The 18,192-nt window shown below is 45.5% G+C and overlaps 1 protein-coding gene across 2 annotated transcripts in view; it reads left to right on the top strand.

The window, feature by feature from the left end:
• The window catches only part of LOC126197644 (fatty-acid amide hydrolase 2-A-like), a 189,194-nt gene extending 176,165 nt beyond the window's left edge, over positions 1-13,029 (top strand). For both annotated transcript variants that reach the window (XM_049934654.1, XM_049934653.1), the window contains one exon: positions 12,834-13,029. In XM_049934654.1, the coding sequence (XP_049790611.1) occupies positions 12,834-12,923 (90 nt within the window). In that variant the 3' untranslated portion in view covers positions 12,924-13,029. The remainder of the gene's footprint in view (positions 1-12,833) is intronic.
• The last annotated feature ends 5,163 nt before the right edge of the window (positions 13,030-18,192 follow it).

Here is an 18,192-nt window from a genome sequence, read left to right on the forward strand (position 1 = left end):
TTGAGCCCTGACACGGACGTTCCGTCGCAGTTCACGGCGGGACTGCCCATACCAATACCGAAATCGACAGCGAGTGTCAGCGCCCATCAATTTAGACCGCTCACGATGCTCAATACCACAGGATTTTATTACAGTCCACAAGCGCCTCCTTAAAAAAATGGTTCAAATGGCTCTGAGCACTATGGGACTCAACATCTTAGGTCATAAGTCCCCTAGAACTTGGAACTACTTAAACCTAACTAACCTAAGGACATCACACACACCCATGCCCGAGGCAGGATTCGAACCTGCGACCGTAGCAGTCCCACGGTTCCGGACTGCAGCCCCAGAACCGCACGGCCACCGCGGCCGGCGCGCCTCCTTCGCGGCGCTTCTTCGACGGTGAGAGTCAATGGCATGGAGGTAGGAACGATTCCTGTCTGCAGCTCAGTTAGGCAAGGATGTCCCTTGTCGATGATACTGTTTACAATAGCGCTCGAACCATTGATGCAGACTCTTAGACGGACTCTGACAGGCGTCCGACTCCGTGCGAGCTCCTTCACGTGTCGTGCATATGCCGACGACTTGATGATACTCGTCCGGTCGGAGAACGAAGTAAGTCAGGTGGTTACCCTTCTTACTACGTATGGAGTAGCTGCGGGAAGCAGGGTCAACATGAATAAAACCAAGATCATGCACATCGGTCGGGGGCTGGACGCTCTGCACAGTCCGTTTACGACGGTGGACATCTTGCGATGCTTAGGTGTGTTGTTCACCCGATCGCTACGGCAATCAGCGGCGGCGAGCTATCGACGTCTCCTCCAGAACGTCCGACTGCACATACGCAACAATTCACTCCGAACGCACGACCTGCTCCAAAGGGTGGACTACACTAATGTTCACCTGGCCTCGCGACTGCCGCACCTGGCACAGGTACTGCCAATGCCACATGGTGTTGCTGACAGATTAATGGCGGCCTTTGGATACTATGTCAGCCAAGGAATGTTGTTTAAGATCAAATACGAAACTTTAACTCTCCCACACCATTCTGGAGGACTTAACCTCACGGATGTGCGGAACAAGGCTCTAGCTCAGGGCTTAACAACTGGCCGGTTTTGAGCGCGAGTACTCGCGTCTGCTCAGGCACGTGCTCGCGAGCAGGAGCAAGGTCGCGGAGTAGGGAGGGAGGGGAAATGCGCGCGCACGTTTGAATGTGATCTCGCGTTCGTAGCAGATTTAACTAGCCATCTGAATGCTTTGAACATTTTACTACAAGGTAAAGATCTGCTAATTACTCATTTCATAGATCGAATACGAGGTTTTAAAATGAAATTGACACTTTGGGTGAGTCAGCTGGAAGCAGGAAACCTAGCTCATTTTCCTAAATTATCATCCATGCAAGATGTCACAAAGACTGTGAACGTTACTCACATAGTTTAGTTGATCAGCGCTTTCAAGATCCGACAGCACTAGACAGTGATTTTGATCTGTTCTCTCCATATTCAGCGAATATTTAAGAGATTCGTCCTGAGCTGCAGCAAGAAATTATTGACCTGCAGTGTGACAGAGAATACAGAGACTACTTTCAGAACAATAAAAAAAATTTTGGAATTCTACAGACACTTCCCTCAGGATAGATTTCCTCGTTTGCACAAACTGGTGGCGACAATAATATCAATGTTCGGTTCCACGTATGTTTGTGAACAACTGTTCTCTGCAATGAAATGTAACAAGACGCGCCTGAGAAACGCATTGTCTGATCGAAATTTAAACTGCACGCTCCGCCTAAAATGCACAAGAACAATTACTCCGAACATAGACGCAATTGTAAAGGGCAAAAAGTACAAGATAACCGAGAATCACACACTTCAGTGACACCTTTTATTGTGTAACAGTTCACAAATTAATGCGAAGCTAATAAAATTATGTGGCATGTGTACATTCTTCTTTATTTGTTTCATTTGTCGCAGTAATAATTCGTGAGTGATATCCCTGCAGGTGGCCGCGGATTTACATTGACTGGCGGCAGCTGTTGTGTGCCCCACGTGACTTTCCCCACTCTCCGCTCTGGTCCGGTAGTGGGGGTAGCGTGCTCGCGCTGCTCCGTGCTCGCGCCTTGCTGCTCACAGCTTGCTCCGCGAGCACGTATGTTGTGAAGCCTTGCTCTAGCTCTATACCTGCGAGCGACGCCACGCACTTGGAACCAACGGCAACACGCCATCATGTCGGCCATCCTGGATGTGCTTCTTCCCACGTCCTTTGAACCACCGGTGGCGGTAGGCAAAATCTCGCCCTCTTTTTCTCAAGTCGCGCGATTTTTTGTTGATTTTAGTTATGTTCAGTTATAGATACCTTCTACAAGAATCCCCACTACCCGTGAGACATATCGATACTTGCGGCGTCATCATGGCAGCAATGTTGTCGAACTTAAATACCCAACACGAAACGCGACAGATTTGGCGAGCTGTCCATACACCTCTCCTCACCACAGCAGCGCGATCGTCATGGTATACACTAATCAACCGCAAGACAGTCAACCGCCAACGATTGTACGACATTCGCATGGTAGATTTCCCGCTCTGCCTTATATGTGGCATGCAGGACGCCGACGAACATTCTCTGCAGTGCGGTGGGGCAAGGGATGTTTAGCGGCTGACGCAACGCATCATGGCCCTCCTCCGACGCACCGACGAATCGACGAATCCACGATCACGACGGACGCTTTATTTTTCCCTGACGCTGTCTTTTTCCCCTCACAAAAAACTTCGGCAATCCAATGGATTGGAGGACACGCATCGCACTACGTGCTCTCGCGGACCTTGATATCGGGCATGGACTATTAGCATTATCTACTAGAACAACACGAAATCATCCGACGCCACTCTAAATATAAAACGCATTTTGCGAACTTTCTAGGCAGCATGTTTCATAACCCCCGAAGCGGTGGGGAGTCCCAGGTTTACGTTGTTTCGAGGGATAGGATGTACTCCCAGTGAAGTGACGAGGATGTCACTTCAGCCCTATATTTCTTTCCCTTCTTTTTTATATATGATTTTCCTTTTGTGACATTAAAAAAATGTTCAGCGTGACGGATTGTCAGTCCTCAGGGCCCAGGTTCGATTCCCAACTGGGTCGGGGAATTTTCTCCGCGCAGGGACTGGGTGTTGTGCTGTCCTCATCATCATCCTTTTATTCTAATCGACTGCAGGTCGCCGAAGTGGCGTTAAATTGAAAGACCGGCACCCGACGAACGGCCTGCCCGACGGGGGGCACCTAGCCATACGATTAAATTAAAAAATTGCTTTGTAGTCCAGTTTTCATGGCTTTCCTGTTACAGGCATTTGCATCAGTGATGAGTGGTTTTGGAATTCCAAAAAAATGGCTCTGAGTACTATGCGACTTAACCTCTGAGGTCATCAGTCACCTAGAACTTAGAACTAATCAAACCCAACCAACCCAAGGACATCACACACATCCATGCCCGAGGCAGGACTCGAACCCGCGACCGTAGCAGTCGCTCGGCTCCGGACTGCAGCGCCCAGAACCGCACGGCCACTCCGGCCGGCTTGGAATTCCAAATCGCCCTGCAGTTCCCTGCTAAAGGAGCTCCCTTTATGTTGAATTCGTGCTGACGACGGGATTTGCGAGTGCGACATTCAGTTCTGCAGTGACCATTGCAGATGTCGTCCTCTTATTTTTCGTCATATTCGTTTTCAGTGGCTTTCTAGCACGATCGCTCAGCACACACGTACACCGACGTTGCGATTTAGCAGATGATATTTTTCCGCTTTCCCTGTATCCGATACAAATCTTCGGCACGGTGCCTCTTGTAACCCCTAACATTTCAAGTACCCTGGCTATGGCAGTACTCACCAGACGAGCACCAACGGTTCGCCGACGTTCGATTTCGCTTAGCTTCGATGCAATGCACTCACAAATACACAGAGCACTGTTCAAACCACGACTGACACTTTCAACAAAAAAATGTTCAAATGTGTGTAAAATCTTATTGTACTTAACTGCTAAGGTCATCAGTCCCTAAGCTTACACACTACTTAACCTAAATTATCCCAAGAACAAACAAACACACACACACACACACACACACACACACACACACACAAACACACACACACACACACACACACACAAACACACACACACACACACACACACACACACCCATGCCCGAGGGAGGACTCAAACCTCCGCCGGGACCAGCCGCACAGTCCATGGTTCAAATGGCTCTGAGCACTATGGGACTCAACTGCTGAGGTCATTAGTCCCCTAGAACTTAGAACTAGTTAAACCTAACTAACCTAAGGACATCACAAACATCCATGCCCGAGGCAGGATTCGAACCTGCGACCGTAGAGGTCTTGCGGTTCCAGACTGCAGCGCCTTTAACCGCACGGCACAGTCCATGACTGCAGCGCCTGAGACCTCTCGGCTAATCCCGCGCGGCCAATTTCAACTAATTGAGAACAGTGCACAGGTGCAGTTCTTGGTCAGTGACAATAGCGCAGGCTACAGGCTTGGTTAACACCAGCACATACATTCAAGCCTCCATTTCTCACGGTATTTTCACATTTTTGTCCAAGCCGTATAAGTTCATCAAGTCAGTGGGACAATTAAATCATACTTGACTTTATAAAAAAGTCGCTATATGAATGATTCCATTAAAATTATGGAGTTCTAACCTTTTTTGCTCTTGAGAATCGTTAGTTAACTATAGTGGTAAAGCAATTTCCAATCCAGAGACGTCTCAAGGGTTTCTTCTTACTCCAAATGGAATGAACCGCCAGAGAGCGTTATCGCCGAATGTCAATATGGGGTGCCAGATGTGCCCTGACCTTCTGTGTGCTGGGGGAGGCCACGTCCCAGCGGAGTAGTAGTGACACGGAGATAACGAGTCACAGCCATGTGTGTGCTAGCACTGAACCAGTGTATCAGTGAGTTGACGTAGAGGAAAACATTGTGTTGTCAAATGGCCAGAAACACGCCGCAGGATCAAGAGCTTTATGGCAGTATATGGACAGGTTTGGTTTCATGACTAATCAAACAGTTGCATCGTTTCTATCAAACAGTTGTATCGTTTCTCCTTTCGGTGTTGATGATGTTTTATGCTTATAAGGCTAATCAATTTTTACTGGTAATTATTAATTACGTGGCATTTCAAATTTGGTCACCTCTGACGGTGCAACAGTCAACGTGATGTCTACTTCTTGTTTACACACTTTATCGCACTACACACGCTCATGTTTATAAACAGTTTCTTTCAGACGTATACCGCGCGGAGTGGCCGCGCGGTTTGAGGCGTCATGTCACGAACTGCGCGGCCCCTCCCGCCGGAGGTTCGAGTCATTCCTCGGGCATGGGTGTGTGTGTGTGTTGTTCTTAGCATAAGTTAGTTTAAGTAGTAAGGCTAGGGACCGACGACCTAAGCAGTTTGGTCCCTTAGGAATTCACACACATTTGAACATTTTTCAGGCGAATTAAGATAACACGATACGTACAAGCGAGTGCCATAGTGAACAGTTCAACTTGCTGGCTGCTTCCTGCGCTTCTTCTTCTTCTTTTTTTTTTTTTTTTTTTTTTTTTTTGGTCATCAGTCTACTGACTGGTTTGATGCGGCCCGCCACGAATTCTTATTCCTTTCCTGTGCTAACCTCTTCATCTCAGAGTAGCACTTGCAACCTACGTCCTCAATTATTTGCTTGACATATTCCAATCTCTGTCTTCCTCTACAGTTTTAGCCCTCTACAGCTCCCTCTAGTACCATGGAAGTCATTCCCTCATGTCTTAGCAGATGTCCTATCATCCAGTCCCTTCTCCTTATCAGTGTTTTCCACATATTCCTTTCCTCTCCGATTCTGCATAGAACCTCCTCATTCCTTACCTTACCAGTCCACCTAATTTTCAACATTCGTCTATAGCACCACATCTCAAATGCTTCGATTCTCTTCTGTTCCGGTTTTCCCACAGTCCATGTTTCACTACCATACAATGCTGTACTCCAGACGTACATCCGCAGAAATTTCTTCCTCAAATTAAGGCCGGTATTTGATATTAGTAGACTTCTCTTGGCCAGAAATGCCTTTTTTGCCATAGCGAGTCTGCTTTTGATGTCCTCCTTGCTCCGTCCGTCATTGGTTATTTTACTGCCTAGGTAGCAGAATTCCTTAACTTCATTGACTTCGTGACCATCAATCCTGATGTTAAGTTTCTCGCTGTTCTCATTCATACTACTTCTCATTACCTTCGTCTTTCTCCGATTTACTCTCAAACCATACTGTGTACTCATTAGACTGTTCATTCCGTTCAGCAGATCATTTAATTCTTCTTCACTTTCACTCAGGATAGCAATGTCATCAGCGAATCGTATCATTGATATCCTTTCACCTTGTATTTTAATTCCACTCCTGAACCTTTCTTTTATTTCCATCATTGCTTCCTCGATGTACAGATTGAAGAGTAGGGGCGAAAGGCTACAGCCTTGCCTTACACCCTTCTTAATACGAGCACTTTGTTCCTGATCGTCCACTCTTATTATTCCCTCTTGGTTGTTGTACATATTGTATATGACCCTTCTCTCCCTATAGCTTACCCCTACTTTTTTCAGAATCTCGAACAGCTTGCACCATTTTATATTGTCGAACGCTTTTTCCAGGTCGACAAATCCTATGAAAGTGTCCTGATTTTTCTTTAGTCTTGCTTCCATTATTAGCCGTAACGTCAGAATTGCCTCTCTCGTCCCTGTACTTTTCCTAAAGCCAAACTGATCGTCACCTAGCGCATTCTCAATTTTCTTTTCCATTCTTCTGTATATTATTCTTGTAAGCAGCTTCGATGCATGAGCTGTTAAGCTGATTGTGCGATAATTCTCGCACTTGTCAGCTCTTGCCGTCTTCGGTATTGTGTGGATGATGCTTTTCCGAAAGTCAGATGGTATGTCGCCAGACTCATATATTCTACACACCAACGTGAATAGCCGTTTTGTTGCCACTTCCTCCAATGATTTTAGAAATTCTGATGGAATGTTATCTATCCCTTCTGCCTTATTTGACCGTAAGTCCTCCAAAGCTCTTTTAAATTCCGATTCTAATACTGGATCCCCTATCTCTTCTAAATCGACTCCTGTTTCTTCTTCTATCACATCAGACAAATCTTCACCCTCATAGAGGCTTTCAATATATTCTTTCCACCTATCTGCTCTCTCCTCTGCATTTAACAGTGGAATTCCCGTTGCACTCTTACTGCTACCACCGTTGCTTTTAATGTCACCTAAGGTTGTTTTGACTTTCCTGTATGCTGAGTCTGTCCTTCCGACAATCATATCTTTTTCGATGTCTTCACATTTTTCCTGCAGCCATGTCGTCTTAGCTTCCCTGCACTTCCTATTTATTTCATTCCTCAGCGACTTGTATTTCTGTATTCCTGATTTTCCCGGAACATGTTTGTACTTCCTCCTTTCATCAACCAACTGAAGTATTTATTCTGTTACCCATGGTTTCTTCGCAGCTACCTTCTTTGTACCTATGTTTTCCTTCCCAACTTCTGTGATGGCCCTTTTTAGTGATGTCCATTCCTCTTCAACTGTTCTGCCTACTGCGCTATTCCTTATTGCTGTATCTATAGCGTTAGAGAACTTCAAACGTATCTCGTCATTCCTTAGTACTTCCGTATCCCACTTCTTTGCGTATTGATTCTTCCTGACTAATGTCTTGAGCTTGAGCCTACTCTTCAGGACTACTATATTGTGATCTGAGTCTATATCTGCCCCTGGGTACGCTTTACAATCCAGTATCTGATTTCGGAATCTCTGTCTGACCACGATGTAATCTAATTGAAATCTTCCCGTATCTCCCGGCCTTTTTCAAGTATACCTCCTCCTCTTGTGATTCTTGAACAGGGTATTTGCTATTACTAGCTGAAACTTGTTACAGAACTCGCCTTTCTCCTCTTTCATTCCTTATCCCAAGCCCATATTCTCCTGTAACCTTTTCTTTTACTCCTTCCCCTACAACTGCATTCCAGTCGCCCATGACTATTAGATTTTCTTCCCCCTATACATACTGCATTACCCTTTCAATATCCTCATACACTTTCTCTATCTGTTCATCTTCAGCTTGCGACGTCGTCATGTATACCTGAACTATCGTTGTCGGTGTTAGTCTGCTGTCGATTCTGATTAGAACAACCCGGTCACTGAACTGTTCACAGTAACACACTCTCTGCCCTACCTTCCTATTCATAACGAATCCTACACCTGTTATACCATTTTCTGCAGCTGTTGATATTACCCGATACTCATCTGACCAGAAATCCTTGTCTTCCTTTCTACTTCACTTCACTGACCCCTACTATTTCTAGATTGAGCCTTTGCATTTCCCTTTTCAGATTTTCTAGTTTCCCTACCACGTTCAAGCTTCTGACATTGCACGCCCCGACTCGTAGAACGTTATCCTTTCGTTGATTATTCAACCTTTTTCTCATGGTAACCTCCCCCTTGGCAGTCCCCTCCCGGAGATCCGAATGGGGGACTATTCCGGAATCTTTTGCCAATGGAGAGATCATCATGACACTTCTTCAAATACAGGCCACATGTCCTGTGGATACACGTTACGTGTCTTTAATGCAGTGGTTTCCATTGCCTTCTGCATCCTCATGTCGTTGATCATTGCTGATTCTTCCGCCTTTAGGGGCAATTTCCCACCCCTAGGACAAGAGAGTGCCCTGAACCTCTATCCGCTCCTCCGCCCTCTTTGACAAGGCCGTTGGCAGAATGAGGCTGACTTCTTATGCCGCCAATGCTGATTATTTATCAACATTTAGGCAGTGGCGGGGATCGAACCCGGACCGAAGACGTTTTGATTATGAATAAAAAACGCTACCCCTAGACCACGGGGATAACTACACTGTCTCGCCATTGCGAGGGGAAGGCACCTACGAGCTAAATGCGGTTGAAGAACCTGAGTAGATTTGCCTCTGCCTAACGTTCAAGTGTTGGATCGTCTGGTTGTGGATAGAGCCCGGGTCTGAGGCCGTGTTATGTGAAGAGGTAAGAGCCTGCAAGAATTCCCGTTCAGCTAACGGTTCATTATAGGGTTCAGCTTGGTGGGGTTTGAAATACAGGGGGCTCTGCTCAACTCTGCGTTTCTGCTGGTGAAAGGGAGCAGGATAGGAAGAGGACGCCAATACCGTCGCGAAATGTGTCGCGAGGTGTTCTGCAAGGACCAATGGATTAGTAGACAGAGCACCTTGGAGGATAAGGCCCCAGGACAGTTGACGTCGTTGGTGGCCCAGAAGGCTACGGAGCTTGGACCAGACCTGCGATGAAGAGGCAGGAAACACAGAGCTCCCAGCATTCCTTAGCACGGAGACGCTTAAAAGCGAGGAGATTGGTCTGTGAAGGGTGCCGTCTAATACGCTGCAGCGCCCGTCGGTGGTGCTGGACTGCGACTGCTACGTCGTTGATCCACCACGGTACCGGTCGACGATGAGGGGGACCCATGGATAGGGGAACAGCAGTGCCAGCACCGTGAAGAAAAGTGGCACGTTCACAAGAATGCAATTCGAGAGAGAGGTGTCGAAGTGCACAGCGGACGTATATAAAGGCCGATTGGCCCTGCGGAATGCCCAATGTGAGTGCCTGTCTGCCTGGTGGCGGCAGGGGAACGATAGAATCGCCGGAAAGCGGCCACTGTCCTAAAGGTCATCATCATGGGGTGACCAATGTCGGGAAGCCACGAGAGCAGGGGAGGAGATCGTGAGATCGATAGCAGTAAAGGTGCCATGAGCATGAGTGGGTAGGAGCACCGTCATTGGGGAGACACAAATCAAAGTCTGTAATAAGTTGGTCAATTAGAAGACCCCTACTTATAGACGTTGCACTCCCCCACAGGGGGTGGTGTGCATAGAAGTCTCCGAGAGGAGACACAGGGACGGGAGTTGCTCTATTAAGATAGACAGTTGAACATAAGGAAGTAGCTGACCTGGAGGGAGGCAGATATTGCAAACGGTAACAGCCGGAGTCGTTCCCACTCTAACCACAATTGCTTCCAGATTAGTATCAAGGAGGATCCAGTCACTAATGACATTGGCGCGAACAAAAGTGCAGACCCTCCAGACACTATCCCGGCACGGTTCCGACAGAACACCGGGAAACCACGAAACGTTGGACAGCGGTCACCGGGAAGTGCGTTTCTTGAAGAGCAAGACAGAAAGAGTAGGAGGAAATAAGGCATTGTATTTCCGGTAGTTAACAATAATATCCGCTATAATTCCACTGGATTATCGTATGGCGAGCGTCCAGGTTATACATAAAGAAGCCGAGGCAAGGTCATGTCTCTCGGTCAATGATCGTCACCGACGAGGATGGGGCGACATCCATAAAAACTGGGTCTGATTCGAAATGAGGAGGAGGGGGCGAAGCACCCCAGGAAGCCGGGGAAGCCTCGTCCTTTGACTTGCGCTGCTTCTTTTGCTACCTCGGAGGGAGAGGGAAGGGGTTATCAGTCAGGGAGTAGGTGGTAGCGATGTCGGGATCAGACAGAGAGCAAGCGGCTTTGGGGCCCTCGGAACGTGGGTCTCTCAGGCGTCCCGATCTCCTAATACCATGGAGGACTGTTCCGAGAAGGAACCCCATCCGTAGCAGGAGCCAGAGAAGAGGATATCTTCCCTGACCGAGAAGGTGGAGGAGGAGGAGGAGCGGTTCCTGGATGGCAAGGGACATTGATGTCTTGCTGGTGTAGTCTCCATGTTAGTCTGTAATCGTTTCCGCTAGTTGGAATTCGTCTGTAATTCGTTTCCGCTAGTTGGAATCTTTTCGGCCACAGTCAAGACTTCTCTAGCAGATGGTTGGCTATGGCGCGAATGCAAAAGTAAAGCGTGGAAGCTTTGAAACCTTTCTTAGTCGAATCTGACTTGTCATTTATCTGTCGCCAATAAGCTGTACAAAAATTCCATATACTAATGGCAACCAGTTGATTTATGATGTACTGGACCCTTTCAAACTCTTTACCGCACATTGCCGTCGTAGCCTAACTTTTCTCTCATCATGCTATATACTGTTTACTCCTTGGCATGAACACTCAATTACGGAATACGGCTACTGGGAAAGTGCATATAATTTCAAAACAAGGGCAAGCAGAACTAACGTACCTTAACGTATGAGGTCATCAGTCCCCTAGACTTAGAACTACTTTTGACACTGTACCACACAAGCGACTCTTAGTGAAATTGCGTGCTTATGGAATATAGTCTCAGTTTTGTGACTGGATTTGCGATTTCCTGTCAGAGAGGTCACAGTTCGTAGTAACTGACGGATAGTCATCGAGTAAAACAGAAGTGTGTTCAGGCGTTCCCCAAGGTGTGTTATAGGCCCTTTGCTGTTCCTTACCTATATAAACGATTTGGGAGACAATCTGAGCAGCCGTCTTCGGTTGTTTCCAGATGACACTGTCGTTTATCGACTAATAAAGTCATCAGAATATCAAAACAAACTGCAAGACGATTTAGAAAAAATATCTGAATGGTGCGAAAAGTGGCAGTTGACCCTAAATAACGAAAAGTGTGAGGTCATCCACATGAGTGCTAAAAGGAACTCAAACTTCGGTTACACGATAAATCAGTCTATTCTAAAAGCTGTAAATTCAAATAAATGTCTAGGTATTACAATTACGAACAACTTAAATTGGAAAGAACACATAGAAAATATTGTGGGGAAGGCTAACCAAAGGCCGCGCTTTATTGGCAGGGCACTTAGAAAATGTAACAGACCTACTAAAGAGACTGCCTACACTACGCTTTACGCTTGTCTGTCCTCTTTTAGAATACTGCTGCGCGGTGTGGGATCATTACCAGATAGGATTGACGGAGTACATCGAAAAAGTTCAAAGAAAGGCAGCACGTTTTGTATTATCTCGAAATATGGGCGAGAGTGTCACAGAAATGATACAGGATTAGGGCTGGAAATCATTAAAAGGAAGGCGTTTTTCGTTGCGACGGAATCTTCTCACGAAATTCCAATCACCAACTTTCTCCTCCGAATGAGAAAATATTTTGTTGACACCGACCTACATAGGGAGAAACGATCACCACGATAAAATAAGGGAAATCAGAGTTCGTACGGAAAGATATAGATGTTCATTCTTTTCGCGCGCTATACGAGATTGGAATAATAGAGAATTGTGAAGGTTGTTCGATGAACCCTCTGCCAGGCACTTAAATGTGATTTGCAGAGTATCCAAGTAGATGTAGATGTAGATGTAGATGACTGAAGCGCCTAGAACCGCTCGGCCACAGTGGCTGGCGAAAGTGGTCCATCCGAGTCTTGCAGCTTGCAGTTAATAATGTTCCGATAAGTCTGGTAGGTAACCTGACATGTAAAGTCACAGGTATAAATTAAGAACCTCTTTGACTACATACCATGACGAAAGGAAAAATTTTGTGTTGTTTCATAATTTCGTAACTCTCCATGGCTAAGCTATTCCAGAAGCCACTGCCGTTACAGAGATCGTGTTAAGCCTCCTTCGTGATTATAATTCGCGAGAGACTCAAGTGTACCTATCTCTCACATTTCCGAATGGTGTGATGCTGTGCAGGAATCTAACAAGACATGCTATCCCGAGAACAACTTCCAAGTAATGAGCAGTACCCACTCGTCCTATACCCTCTGAGGTTTTGTGTTTGAGTGTGTTAGCAAAGAGATTTGAGACGCCAGACGACCAGCATATGGACACGTCATGACTCATTTGCTCAACGCGCCTTTAACGGAAGTGACAATGAATGTTGGTCTGTGAACGGTGCGAAAACTGGCGCATGGAAGGTAATTATTTGTGTGCCTTTTGCAGGTGGTCGCGGGACCGGATCAGGACCGGCTGTGTCTGGCTGTGGCCCAGGAGATCGAGGCAGCCCTAGGCGGCTGGGTGCCGCCCCCATAGCGTGCTGGTGTCTGCAGGCTTCTCCATTCCTGTGCAAATCTGAAATATACACATATGTCTGTGATGTAATTTCTACTGTCTCCGCCTTGGCCAGTAACTACATTAAAAAAAACTGTTGGGTTTTGTACTATTTAAACCCCTCTCACCATTCCCATCCCTTAGCAAATGACCAACTTGTTCCATAACCTAGTTACCCTTATCTGCTGTTGTCACACAACTATCTGAAACTTATACTATACAAATTATTGAAGGTTTTCTGAAGATTTAAGGTATACATAAATTAAACTTAAGACGCACAGAATTTTTGAAAAAGATTCATGCGATTTATTTATTTTATTTTACACGTCTACTTTCGTAGAACCAAATGGAGAAGCAAATCTCCATAGTTACGAAACGAGTGTACATGAAATTAACATTAGGAAAAAATAATAAATAAAATAAAATGTTTGAGAATTCTTTGCGGACGAAAGTCTACTAATGTATATTAGCGTAATCAACACACAAGAATTAGATTAATTTTTTCCAGGAATTCCCCGACAGAATGGAAGGAGTGAGCCACGAGGGAACTCTCAAATTGAGACGTGAGTGTGCGTTGATTACTGCTAAGATTTTTAATACCTGGATACAGCAGAATACTGCACAAGACTCCAGGAGGTGCGATCTAAATGCAGATTTGATTTCTGTCTAGTATTAACTAAGTGAAAGCTGTTAATTCTTGGGCATAAGCTCTTATTGTTGACAACAAACGTCATTAAGGAAAATATCTACACCCATCAAAACAAGTATTGCATCATCCAGGTTCCCAGAACTCCTGAAGACAGACGTTGACTGTGGATATTGTATCACAGACACAGTCGCTTCCACTGTTCAGAGATGTCATTAAAACCGCCCCAAGATATAAGCAACCATGCATGAACAGCGCATATTAGACGGAGGGGGACCGACAGCCGATCAGTTCTAGTCATTCCACGAGGAATGATGTACACGGCTTGTGTTGTCTGTAGTTCAACCATGCCTAGACGGTCAGTACAGAGGTTCCATCGCGTCCGCATTGTTACTTCGTGCCAGGAAGGGCTCTCAACAAGGGAAGTGTCCAGGCGTCTCGGAGTGAACCAAAGCGATGTTTTTCGGACATGGAAGAGATACAGAGAGACAGGAACTATCGATGACATGCTTCGCTCAGGCCGCCAAAGGGCTACTGCTGCAGTGGATGACCGCTATCTACGGATTATGGCTCGGAGGAAACCTGACAGCAAAGCCACCATGTTGAATAATGCTTTTTGTGCAGCCACAGGACGTCGTGTTACCTCAAACTGTGCGCAATAGACTGCATGATGCGCAGCTTCACTCCCGACGTCCACGGTGAGGTCCATCTTTGCAACCACGACACCATGCAGCGCGGTGCAGATGGGCCCAACAACATGCCGAATGGACCTTATAGCAAAATCTGGACCACGACTTGTGAAGGTCTCGCTGTATGATGGTACTACATGCAATGTGTGGTTTTCATGAGCAATAAAAAGGGCGGAAATGACGTTTATGTTGATCTGTATTCCAATTTTCTGTACAGGTTCCGGAGTTCTAGGAAGCGAGGTGATGCTAAACTTTTTTTGATGTGTGTAAAAACGAAAATCAGCGCGCTAACATCGGGAATTTAAGAGAAACTAAGTGAACTGTACTGCTACATGTGTAATACTAATAAGAGTCGTTCTATTTTTGAAATTAATGCTTGAAGTCAGGTATAAAGAAGAAAAACTGTGAATGTCGGCTCTACTTCACATAGTGTGTAATGACGGAAAGTCGGCTTTTTACCGTCACACGACTTAGATGAACACGGGAGAGAGACGGAGGGGGGGGGGGAGGAGGGGAGGGGGGGGGGTGCGGCTGTATTTTTCTGTAGTCTGAGCTTGTAGCTTTAAGCATATCAGATATTATGAACGTGTGTTGGAAAGTACACCAATGAGATGGAAGAACGCCACCTACGTCACACGACGCCCTCTCTCTTCAGTGAAGAGTCGCGAGACGTTGGCTTTCACCTGAAGCCCATATACATATATATTCTGCTTGTAAGCACCAGCAAATTGAAAATCTCTCGAACACCCGTCTTTTATTACACGATTTGTTGTAATAAAATGACAGGAAACGTTATAATAGTGATTAAAGAATTATTGTACTTCCATATTATAAAAGTATGCAGTTTCAAAGCAACGGCCAATCAGAATCCATCAAAAACATTTCCGGCAGGCTACTGCAGCTCGATTGTGACTATTTCTAGCGTTCTGATACAACTCCCATTTTGTGCTACATGATATCCTTATTCCATTAGTTAGCCACCCACGTTTCCTGTTAGTGCTAGTAACAAGATATCTTCTGCATCAGCGAAGACAGAGACTTGGGGTGGATTTCAATTTATTCAAAGGACTACAAAGATTTTACTTTCAAAAGAAATATCTGATTTTACAAGGCTATGTATTTCTTGTGGTAGTTTTTCAATTATTTTTAAGACAAACATTTTTACTAACTTTTCAAAACTGCACTACGGACAACTACCGCAATTTAATTCTGTACGGTTTAAAATACAAAAGTCGTCGCAAAATACGGCTGACAGACGCATAAGGAATGGCTAGTTCTCGGCTGCACAATTACTAGATTTCTGTGGGCTACGTTCGAAAATTTGTTGGATGCGCCCTACGTCTTGAACGAGCACGCATTGGGCGATCTGTAGGTTTATCCTTATGTAACCGAAAAGTATCGTGAAACTTCTTGTGCCACCGCCGATAACTCTGAGCTGTATGGGGTGCAGCACCAGAGTCTAGTCGAAAATCACGCCGCTCAGTTATAACTGAAATGCAGTGCCTTTTGCTTGTGTTTCATCGGCTTCTCAGTTCGACGCACATTGCTACCTGAACAAAGACGGCCGTTCCAGGTAACCACACGGAACGTTTAAAGGCACCGAACCGTGCACGGTTCGCGTTTATTCCATTACGGTACTGCCGCCTCGTTTTCTTATTCCATTTACTGGCGTCACTACCTTCTTGCCTTACTTGCCCGTGAGCGGCAGCAGCAGCGCGTATCGGTAAGTGCACTGTCGTACCATCTCTGGAGCGCTCGATAGTATTTTCGGGTCGTCGTGTGTCTGGCAGTCACTTGGAGACGGATTAGCAGTAGAAGTGAAGCCGGTGAGGCGCCGACAGCCAGTGCTCGCCGGCCGCTGGCGACACTCGTGAACTGTCCGACGGAGGGAGATTGGAGTGGGACGACCGTTGTTTGGTTGTTCGGTTGATCATTTATCGGCCGACGTATACTTGATCCTTTCACCGTTTCGGGACCTGGCAGTTGGTCGGTTGATGTGGAGCAGCGAGGAAATCTCCATGGCGCATCGTTTGGCCGGGCCCGCTGGCGGTCTCTATGCAGTTTCGGAGTGTGTGGTGCTGTTCCCATTGCTACGAGGTTCGTGGCTCAGCGATCCTGGACATGGAAGTTGAGTTTTGAGTTAATCTACCAGCAAGTCACGACTGTTTACATTGTGTCGTTTGGAGTTCGTTGTCGTCTGTTGAGATATTCCTGCGAGCAACAACGTGTGTTTTTAGTTGGCAAATTTTAGCCACCATCCGGTGGAGTTCAACTGTACTTGGTTATTTGAATTGAAGTGCACCAGCGGAATCTTCTGCCTTGTGGCCGTTAACGTTTTGTTTACCTGCCCTGGCCGTTGACGTAAATTCAGGCAGTGTATTTTCCTCATCTTGTTGTCGCTTTCCAACATGGTGTGTAGATTGACAGCTCAATGTATAATTGATTTTGGGCGCCTATACCTTCTACTTTGTTCAATTCAACTCCATGTTGTGTGCTGGTCGGGTGAAGCCGAGGTTATCTTGTCGGTGGGTCCGTTGATTGTCTGTCGGTTGGGCTGTCGTCGGATCGACAATGGTTGGCCCGACTGCCTGTCTTACCTAAGCGAGCGTTAGTGTTTGAATTCCAGTCCGACCATCGGAACTTCTGAGAACCCTTGGGTGTACTGCCTTTTCTAGTTTCTTCTTGTTGTTTGTACTTGTATGGCTTATAGCCGATTTTTAGATTAAGGTTGTTCTGCCCTTAAGGCGTCAGATGGTTTGGGTCTTCAGCCTAATTAAAGAACTGTTTCCGTAAAGCCTTTGGCATTTTTAAAATTAATGTTAGTCTTAAGTGTTGGGCCTTCAGCCGATTTTGAATTTAAGTTGTTTGCTCTTAAAGTGTTAGATTATTTGGGTCTTCAGCCTAATTAAGGAATTGTTTTAAGATAAAGCTTTGCCTTTTAACTTTCTGATTTTGGTTGAGCTTTAAGTTATGGGCTTTCAGCCGTTTATAAATTAAAGTGGTCTTGCCCTTAAGGCATGAGATTGTACGGCGCATTCAGCCGCTAATTAAGTTCCAAAACTAAAGCTGTGTTTTTTTTTAAATTTTTCTTGGCTCTTGTTATATTTGATCAAATAAAAAGTTGTGTGTTTGAGTGTAACTGACAGCCGCTTATTTTGGCCCCTTTCCATAACTTAAACTAACTGTCCTGTCCTGCGGGTGTAGCAGCGCGTATCAGGCAGATCTGCAGGATGCGCGTGGATATACAGCAAAAACGTAGATACAAGTTCAGAGTATAAATAAAGAATTACTTAAGATATTAATTATTATGAGCGATTGTATCGACTGTGGCGTGCAACCGCTGAAACATTAGAATAATTACGCAGTTCAATTGCCTTGCCGAGAAGAAGGCACCTTTTTGTTCTGGAAGCCGTCCTGATCGGATGCATATCTACCATCGCTGCAGAAAATTATTTGGCACAACGCCATTATTCTATGAGACGCAATCTCACTAGGCGTACTCATAGATGCACACAGCAACAGAATTAATGTAAGTGTCTATGTAATTTAATTTAGTATAATATTTTGTGGATACAGTGATATTATTTAATCTTGTGCTTCACTTATGTTGCAAGCTATTGCTCCAATTAAACGGCGCCTTGGCAAGGCTAAAGGTTCCGTGTTGCAAATTATATCAAAGGTCCAGTACGAACCAAAGCTTTGGAATTATTAAATCTACGAAGTCCGATAAAGAAAAATTTTCAGAAAAATCACTCACGGTCAAACTTAATATGAACGGACCTTACGCAAAAAGCCATTGTCAAGCGTGCAAAGTTTGTATAAACTGATCACATACTATTGTCATTACTTATTATTATTTTTTTTCGATATTCTTAAACCAGACAGGAAAAGCCAATATAAATAAAAACGGCACCTT

This window comes from Schistocerca nitens, chromosome 1 (assembly GCF_023898315.1).
Source record: "Schistocerca nitens isolate TAMUIC-IGC-003100 chromosome 1, iqSchNite1.1, whole genome shotgun sequence".
NCBI classification, from domain to species: domain Eukaryota; kingdom Metazoa; phylum Arthropoda; class Insecta; order Orthoptera; family Acrididae; genus Schistocerca; species Schistocerca nitens.